Source organism: Ictalurus furcatus, chromosome 8 (genome assembly GCF_023375685.1).
Source record: "Ictalurus furcatus strain D&B chromosome 8, Billie_1.0, whole genome shotgun sequence".
NCBI lineage: Eukaryota > Metazoa > Chordata > Actinopteri > Siluriformes > Ictaluridae > Ictalurus > Ictalurus furcatus.
The window spans coordinates 252501-262500 of record NC_071262.1 but is presented as its reverse complement, the minus strand read 5'-3'; the positions used below and the strand labels follow the sequence as shown (position 1 = coordinate 262500).

Below are 10000 nucleotides of genomic sequence, written 5' to 3'. Positions count from 1 at the left end.
CGTGTGTTCCTCACACCGCTGTGTGCGCTGATATCACCATGAAATATACACACATGCTGCTGACTTCATCTCCAAAGCCGACCTCATGCTTAGCGTCCTGCAGCTAGAGACATAAATCATGACGCTTTTAATAAGAGGCGGAAGCCACTGGCATTACGAATGTGTGTGTGTGTGTGTATGTGTGTGTGTGTGTTTGGGTGGGGGGTTAGGATGCCGAGAATGTGATGTCACTGTATTATTGGGAACACAACATCACACTCTGAGGAACCTGGAGAAACTTCATAGCTTGGTTTTCAGATGAAGAGTAAAATGTGTGTCAGCTGGTGAGGTGTTTGGTATTCATGTATTTACGTTAGTGTTCTTCAGGCTTCCTTTTTTGGTCTTTTAGGTTAAAGGTCAAACAGTTTCCTAATAAACCTGCTGAAACACTGTGTGCTGGTGATCAGGATCAGACTTTAGCTCATGACTCATATTCTTGTGTTAAGTAATCCACTACCAGAACCAGAGACTGAGACACACTGCTGCATGAACCTTGTATCTGGACTGTTTTGTGCGTATTGTGACACACACACACACACACACACACACACACACACACACACACACACACACAGAGGCAGAACCATTGCTGTTTCCTATTTTTAAAAAAAGTTTTTCAAGTCCATAATCACACTTCCCCTTCCCCAACTTTTTCCTTCAAACCTGACAAAACGTATTCTTCTGTCTTCCCTTCGTGTGATTGGACTTTGATTGGATGACGTGTGCTTAGTCAGTTTACTTCTAGAATCTCATCTGAAAGCATTTTGGGAAAAAAGACAATTGAAATCATAGTATTAGTATTATCCAGGACGTAATCCACATCATTCAGTTTATTGTATTTCACAGGCAGGGTTGCCAGGGTGACAGTTTCTAAGCCAAATTGTCCTTGCTATGGACCAAGATTGGATTTTTTTTGGCTAGTTTAAAAGTAGACCATGGCTGACAAGATCTCCTCGTATAGAAAATAATATAAATGAAATCTATTCCATGTCTGGAGTGGATAATGTTTGGTACCAGGTGATGATAAAAAGTCAAATTACATATACATCAAATTATTTCTTACACAAAAACTGAGAAAAAGAAAACAAATCCCTTTTCCAAACGTCAAACCTCGAACCTCCAAACGTCGAAGGAAGGCATGCATAAAACTCTGTTCTGGCACCTAGGTGGTGGAATGAACTTCCCCTAGATATCTGAACAGCTGACTCACTGGCAGTCTTCAAACGACGACTGAAGACCTACCTCTTTCTGAAGTACATAAATTAACAAAACAATTGTGTTGTCTGTTTACTTTTCTGACTATAGTACCTCCCAACAGAGTTTTTAGACTGATGGTACTCTTAGTCCGTGACCTAGTGACCAGTATGTTCTGTAAGTCACTCTGGATAACGGCGTCTGCCGTAAATGTAAATGTAAATGTAAGGAGACTGACAGATGATTTAATCTGTTTATGTGGATAATTCTAAGACTCTGGATGTAAAAAAAATCTACCTGGTGTAGGTCCAGGTGACTGAATTGTTGAGTTACCCAGTGTCTATTAAATAACTGAATGAATGAATGATTGTTTTATCAGGTGATGTGGAACAGCTGAAGAAGGAGTTTGCCATTCTGAAGTCAGAGTGTGAGACCCTGAAGAAGGTCAACAGTAAACTGGGAGAGAGACTACAGGTGCTGCAGAGGACAAGGTGAAAAAACACTCATGCAGACTCACCAGTGTAACTCAAGCTGTTCTCCATGTTTTAACAAGCTTTTTATTATTTTGAGCAGTTCAAGTGGTGTGGAAGTTGAAGAAAAGGAGGATGGAGGGATTCAGACGAATATAATTGGGGGATCAGGTTCCACCTGCAGACTGGTGGACGTTTGTATTCAGAAGAATATTTCCTTTGATGGAAAGCCACTCACACCCACCAGTTTGAGCTCAGGGTTCTCAGACACTCTCTCCTTGAGAGAGCAGCTCAAACAAGCTGAGGAGAGAGCAGAACAACTGCAGAGGCAGGTATGCTGGAGTGGATTGGTGGGGGCAGGTACAGTGGGGTGGTTAGCTGGGGCAGGTAAATTGAGGTGGATAGGTTGGGGCAAGTATGCTGGTATGGATAGGCTGGGACATGTATGCTGGGGTGGATAGACTGGGGCAGGTACTCTGGCATGGACAGACTGGGGCAGGTACACTTGGTGGCATGTACTGGGGCAGGTACACAGGGGTGGATAGGATGGGTCATCAATGCTTTGGTGGATTGGCTGGGGCAGGTACACTGGGATAGATAGGTTGGTTAGGTATGCTGAGATGGATCAGCTGGGGCAACTATGCCTGAGTGGCTGGACTGGGAATGGTGTACTTAAGCAAGAGGGTTAAGATTAGAAGGTCTGTGGTATAGGGGTATGCTGTGATAGATATTTTGGGGTGGTGAGGCCTAGGCAGGTACTCTGGGTGGATACATTTGGACAAATATGCTTTGGTAGATATGCTTACACAGGTATGCTGGTATCTCGGGAAAGTACCCTGGGGCTGATGCTTTGAGACCGGGAGATGGATATGTATGCAGGAGCAAATAGATTAGACAAGAATGTTGGGGTGGATATGCTGGGGCAGATACACAGGTAGACTGGGACAAGTAAATTTGGAGTGGTGAGCAGGGGTAGTATAACTTGGGCAAATATCCTGGGATAGCAGGATAGATGTAGGGTATGCAGGAATAGATAGATTTGGGTAGATACTCTGAGTATATACTGGTATATGTGTATTATATGTATTATAGCAGAGTGGACAAGCTAGGATAGGCTCAGGGTAGACACCAGAGGGTATCTTTCCAAGGTAGCTGCATACCTATCCACCCCAACATACCCTAGGCTGAAGGTACTCTATGAGGCAGGTCAACTGGAATATACTGTAGACAGAGCTGTATCAGATAAACTCTGGGCCTGATAGGCTAGGGCAAGTAGAAATAGTAAGACAGACTGGTTGTCAGGCTGAAATAGACCTATTGGAGCAGATCCACTGGAAGAAGCATGCTGGAGTGGATATACTGGGGTATTTATGGGTTAATCGGGCTCTGGCAGGTACACTGGAGCATGTAGGCTTAGGCATGTACTTGGGGTGGATACACTGAGACATGTATGCTAGGATAGCTCAGCTTGTTGCTGCTATTGATACAGTACAGGTACCCTGAGGTATGTACAGTATACAGGGGCAGGTGTGATGACGTGGAAGCAGGTACACTAGGACAGGTACCATGCTGTAGGTACATTGTGGCAGACAGACTATTTTTCATCTGTATTATGTGCTTTGCATGTTTTTGCTGTGATGGCAGTGTGATGGTGTGCGGACTGAGCTGAGGGAGCTACAGAACCTGTTTGAGACCAGTCAGAAGGAGCGGGATGAGCTGGAGCTGGAGCTTCTGCGCTGTAGGGAGGAGCTAGAGAAACTCACAGAGGAGAGACAGGTGGGACGGAGTCTACCAAAACCTCTAAGGCTGGGTTTCTACAGGAGTCTAACTATGAAGCACCAAGATGGCTCTTGCGTATACCTTACATTCATTCAGCACATCAATTCTGCACATCCGAAAAAAATTACCACGATGCATAGCACGATACATGCACGTGGTGCAGTACCATAACGTAAATAGTGGGGGCAGTATAGCACAGTGTGGCATGATGTCCGTTACAGAAAAAAGAAAATAAAGTTTTGCCGTATATGTACTATTATACATTATGGTTTTGAGCATTAACCAATTTCCCTTAAGGTTGGGGTTTGAATTTAAGTAACCTCTCATGTAGCCTACAAATCACTGAAAAGTGGATCTACTAGATCTGTGTTGCTCAATCTTGATCATGAATTACCCCTGATATCTGTGTTAATCTTCCAGATGTATAAAAAGCACACAGGTAACCTAATATTTAACCTCCAACTATCTAACCTCCACCACAGTCTAAAGCTTAGCTGAAAGTACTGTTACTTTCCAAATGTGTCGTCACACCATAGCATAGAAGCTAGGAAGTGCTCAGTGGTTAAGGTTTTGGGCTACTGATCAGGAGGTTGTGATCTCAGACCCTCGGCTGCTTGGTTGTGTCCTGTCTCAATATGTCACTTTTAATAAAAGCATCAGCAAAATGTAAATGTAAATCCACCTCTAACCTTCAGCACCCCTCCACTCCAATCGCTAACCTCCAACTTATAACCTTAAACATCAAACCTCCCACCTCCAAATTCACCATTTGGATCTCCAACCTCACCATTTCTACTCATATAACCTGAAACTTTAAATTATTTATCAAAGCCTCACGAGATTAATCGGAAACAATAGAGCAGTGGATTTGATGCACATGACTAACTTCAGATCATTTCTGGTACTGAATACACCTGGACGAATCAGAGTTGTAGGTGTTTATTAATGATTATTCATATCACATTACTCATAAAAGTTGAACTCTGTGTCTGTTTCTCATTTCAGTCACCTTCACCTTCATGATGGTTTCATAAGGAGATCTGTATTTATGTGTGTGTGTTTTTGTTGTTGCTTCACCCTTCATTCATGCCTTAATTTGTTTTCTCTCTCCCATCCCATCTCTTCATCACACCTTCAGTTCTGCACTGAGTCTGCTGTTCTTTCACTGCCTTTCTTAGGAATGATCGTCATCATGGCAGTTCTGTGGTGCTGGTGGTCTGAGCTCGCATCCTGAACAGCAGCAGGTACAACAAGGCCTTTTATTTACACATACAGTGTGTTCCAGCGACGTTGTGTGTATAGGGAGCTAAGCATGGGGCTTGTTGGAGGAGCGTTAGCTTTACCGCTCAGTTGCCCCTCTGAGCTAATTATTTTAGTCACATGTTTTTGGTGTGTCCTTCTGTTTCAACAAACACAGTGGACCTGTCATACTTGCCACTGCAGAAGTCATTCCACAGTTAACTAACACAGCTTATTTAGCAATCTTATAAAGCTATCTAGCTATGCTTGAACTAGCTATGTGCTCTATATCTATCTGCTATAACTGGCTAGTTATCAGTTTTAAAGATTCAGCTATCTGTTGTAATTAACTGGCTATATGTTTAACTAGCTATCTATCTATTTAACTATCTAGCTAGCTTTCTGTTGTAAATATCCAGCTATCTATTTTAGCTAGCCAGCTATGTTCAGTGAACAGTAATACTAGCTGTATTCAGGGAAGCTGAGAATGATGGCGAATTATTTACGATGTATGAGGACACTGAGGGACGTGTTCTCTGACGAGGTTCATTTTCGGTGAGTAAAGAAGCGTCGAACGATGGATGGCTCACACGCACTCATGGAATGAAGGGAATTTTGTTTGTGTGTTTCAGGGAGTTAAAATGGAGTCTGTGGATGTGAGAGCGGTAACGGTAGAGGTGTCGATCTCTTTATATTTGTTTCATTTTGGACCTTTTGACCCACAGACAGCTGATCATTTGACCTTTTGACCTTCTCCACGACAACAGGGCCGTTTGGGCTTTGGGCTCTTTGACTCTTTATCGATCAAAAGAACAAAATGTGATTATTATTATTATTATTATTATTATTATTATTATTATTATTATTGCAACTTTCTTTAAACATTTTGTACAAAAGTTCTTTACTAACAGATTTATATATGGCTTGGATTCTAATTTATTATATCAGCTGTATGTTTTGTGAAGACGTTAATTTATTCAGCTATTTATCTTAAGTATTGTTGTGTTGTATAAATCGATCTGTTATATAGTGTAATGTGTTTTTAAGTTGTTTAGTTTAGCATTAGCAAAAAACCCCAAAACAACAACAACAACAACAACAACAGGAGCCAGAGGTAAAATCATCAACACTAGCGTTCCTGTATAGTTTTTTATTAGAACATCGTCATTTTTAGGCTTCATCTCAAACACTAGCACGCACAGACTCGGGTCTAACATTGAATGGAGTATTTATACAGGAGTGTGTTTTACCCATAATGCACAAGAAGTGGCCAGCACTCACAAGCAGGAAGTAAGAAACAGGAAGTAAACACGAAGCCTCAGTAATGATGTGCCCATGAACACAGAAGCAGCTTCTAAAGACGTCAGAAAGAGAAATACTGTCGTCATGTAGTTCTGTAAAAAACAAACAAAAAATGGATCTTTAAACATCAGTGTGTGTGTGTATGTGTGTGTGTGTGTGTGTGTGTGTGTGTGTGTGTTTATTACTGATTACTGATTTATTTTCCTCTAACAGTTTAATTCCTTTTAAACCACATCACGTCACCAACAATTTAAATAAATAATCTGTAATAAAACAGGGGTCAAAACTTTTGAGTGGCAGTGTGCAGTATATTCAACAAAATATGTAAATAGAAAAAAAGGTACTATAATGCACTATAAATAAAAATAATAGTTTTATATATATTTTAATCAGTATTATTGATATGGTTGCTAGATTTGCACATTATAAGCATTAAATATTATTTAAAACACCAGGTTATGAAATACTCGTGGCTTTGAAGTTGTTCAGGTACGGAAAGTTTGACAAATCGTGATTTAAAAAAATAAATAAAATAAAAAACAGAGATTTAAATTGGGCTGGTGATAAATTCCCAGGATTTAATGTCATAATAAAAGAGAGCATTAAAGTGAAGTGGATGTGATGATCACGTTAAAGAGGTGAAATCATTTACACGTCTTATAAACCTCAGTAAGAATCATCATCTCTGGCAGGATAGATAAACATTAACTATGTGATTATTTCTTATTTATTCATCACATTATTTTTTCCCTCTTTAAATAAATAAACTTGTGGGAATGATGGATTTGGCTGTGAGGTTTGGAGACTTTCTGCCTCTTTCTGCTCCTTTATAACAGAGACTAAAACTCAGATTCTTTTTTTTTGCTTATCTTTTGTGAAGTATTGTTTATGATTTACATTTTATATTGTAAGAATGTTTATTTAGAGTGCATTACTCTCAGTGGAATATCTTACATGGTAATAAATATCGTTTCTAACATTGTTAATATTGATAGATTTGTATATGAGAGTGTTTTAGCTGAAGCAGTTGCGTTCGGTCGGAGCTGTACGGTGATTTTGTGGATTTTTGTGCGTTGTGTAGGTTGTAGTTGAAAATAACACAAAACAAATCCATCAGAAGAGTCAAAGAAAAGTAAAATAAAGCAATATTCTACTTTACACCAACCACCATGAGCACCTCTTCTCCTTTCTGCTTTTGTCTCTTTATAAACTTTTGTCACGTCAATAAATAAAGAACATTGTTCATTTTGAGTTGTGTATTTTATTGCATTTATTGATGTAGGATTAGCTGTAGTTTAGCGTTAGCACTCAGGAGAGTTATTAGTGTTTATTAAAGATTATAATAATTGATCATTTCTCAGTAAACGTTGTTCAGCATGTCAGTGAGGAGTTTATCAGCTCACCAGCTCGACTCGGAAGTGTGTGTTAACTACGTCACACACAAGGTTAGGAGTGTGTACTGGAAAGTTCTAGCCGTTTGTACAGTTCCTGATGTCCGGATCGTTCAGAAACTCCGACATGCTGTGAGTAAATCTGTCCCACGAGGAGCAAGGCCGGTTCTGACCCGAACATCATCATCATCAGATCTTTTTAAAGCATGAACGATCCTCAAGATGCCGTAATTAGGTCTTCAGAGACGAGTTGAATCACACACCACAAACCTCAACGTTCTCTCGGTTCTCCAGCGTCTCTGCTTATCCTCGTTCTCCAGTTACACGCTACGCTCTCTGTTCATTCTGGGATTCAGGTTCACAATATCCGTTACAATTTCTACTGAAGTTTCTACGTGTACACAGTCTGAGCAATAAAACCATCAAATATTCATTTTCACTGCAAAAACATTTCAGTTGTGTATAATATTCTCTGTTATAGATTCTGACCAAATATACGATTCTGAATCATATTTCTGTACATTTTTATTCATTAATTTAAAAATAGTCGTTCTGTTGGCCGATCTTTTGTTTTTTTTTCAAATTTTAAGCTTTTATTTCTAGAAAGAAGCAAAAATATCTGTGTGTGAGAGAGAGACAGACAGAGAGAGAGAGAGACAGAGAGACATGTGTTCAGTGTGTGTGTGTGTGTGTGTGGGGGGGGGTTGTATGTGTGTGTGTGTGGGGGGGGGTTGTGTGTGTGTGTGTGGGGGGGGGGTTGTATGTGTGTGTGTGGGGGGGGGGGGTTGTGTGTGTGTGTGTTTGTATGTGTGTGTGTGTGGTTTATTAATAACTCTACAGGCTGTGAGTGGACCCGGCGGTTTTCCCAGCAGTCTGACGGAGTCTCCGGTTTATTCTCCTGTCCTGCGTCATGATGTCATGGTTTAAGATAACGATGCTGACGCGTCACTTCCGGAGACGTGATGTCACTGACACAAGTAAACCATAATGACTCTCAGCTGTAACTTTACCTCCTTACATACAGAATGATTCTGTGAGGTTTAATGCCATTGAGTCCGGCGCTTTATTTAGTCACTTTAACTCTGGAGAATAAATAACATGAACAATGTGACATTTACCAAAACAGTGTGAATAAAACATCAACTGAAATAAAACATCAACTGAAAAGCTCTTCCCTGTAACACAGTCAGGTTTTATTTACAAATACTTTATATTTCTACACAGAGCTGAAGACATTTCACTCAGTTACAGAAATCCTCAGCAGCTGATCGGATGCTCATTTGTGTTTAAAGTCATCACAATTTTATTTTATTATCCAGGATATATTTTTCATATTTTGTGCAACACTGGACATAAGAGAAAAAAAAGTGTGATGTAAAAAAAAATTAATAAAAGAACGCAGCAAGTAAATTAATTACTAATTACTTTTACACTAAATTAAAACACTTTAATATAATAATAATATAATGTAATAATAATAATAATAATAATAATAATAAAATGAAAAAGCTAGTGAAGATTATCCGAGTAAATGTGACTATAAGCAGCTCAGGTTCAGGTGAGAGGGAGAGGAATGTTTTATTTTAAATATTAGAACCATTTATATTGGTATCGATGGGATTCGATTATTTTCAGTGAATCAGATCACCGATAAGAGTCGACTCGTTCAGCTCCCAGACCGATTCTTTTTTTCTAAACCCAAAAGTGTTTGATGTTTTGAGGTGTGATTGTGTTTATTTGTGTGACTGTGGATGAGAATAATTCAGGAAACAGTGATGTTCTTGTGCTGCTGAGTCTGAGCTTCATTAACATTAATTTCCATTTCTCCTGAGAACTGATCACCTTCCATAACACACACACACACACACACACACACACACACACACATTATTGCACACACACACAGATGTTGAAAAGAGATTTCAAAATGATATTATTTGACACTCATATTTGTGAGTCGACTCAGTGTTCACTCAAAAGAGTCGACTCCTGACATCACGACTCCTTCGCTCCTGAAGAAAAACTGTGAAGTTCCATATGTACACAATAAACTCTGGATTATTTTTCTCAGTCAGATTGTATGACTGCAATAAATAAATGATTTAATTGATCATTCTGACTTACCAAGCTTCACATTATTTATTTATTTGTTTATTTATTTGTTTGTTTGTTGCAGCAGTTAAATTATGCAATTATTTGCGTGAGTTACTGCTGACCAGAAGGTTATAAGATCTTTATAATAATAATAATAATAATAATAATAATAATAATAATAATAATAATAATTGTTCAGCTGCTTTGAGGAGCACAGACAGGCAGACAGACAGACAGACAGACAGACAGGTTTCCCAACAGCCCATTTTGGTGAGTGTAAAAATAGAGTGCATTGTCCCGTGTGTGTGTGTGTGTGTGTGTGTGTGTGTGTTCAGAAATGTGTTCATCATCATGCATGTGTCCTTGTGCATTCCTGCGGTGTGAGGCGCGCGCTCTCCGCCCTGTATAAAGCCGCGCGCCTCCTCCATTCACCCTCATTATCGCACACACGCGCTTCGCTGAGTCTCTCACGCTCTCATTTATCACAGACAC

General features: G+C 39.6%; 1 protein-coding gene across 5 annotated transcripts in view; it reads left to right on the top strand.

Annotated features, from left to right (window-relative positions):
- LOC128611026 (coiled-coil domain-containing protein 136-like) overlaps window positions 1-7187 on the top strand; it is a 21557-nt gene extending 14370 nt beyond the window's left edge. For 4 of the 5 annotated variants that reach the window (XM_053630239.1, XM_053630240.1, XM_053630242.1 and 1 more), the window contains 5 exons: window positions 1613-1724; window positions 1807-2035; window positions 3348-3479; window positions 4621-4726; window positions 5354-7187. In XM_053630239.1, the coding sequence (XP_053486214.1) occupies window positions 1613-1724; window positions 1807-2035; window positions 3348-3479; window positions 4621-4716 (569 nt within the window). In that variant the 3' untranslated portion in view covers window positions 4717-4726; window positions 5354-7187. The remainder of the gene's footprint in view (window positions 1-1612; window positions 1725-1806; window positions 2036-3347; window positions 3480-4620; window positions 4727-5353) is intronic. The other variant, XR_008386479.1, reaches the window with a different exon arrangement.
- The last annotated feature ends 2813 nt before the right edge of the window (window positions 7188-10000 follow it).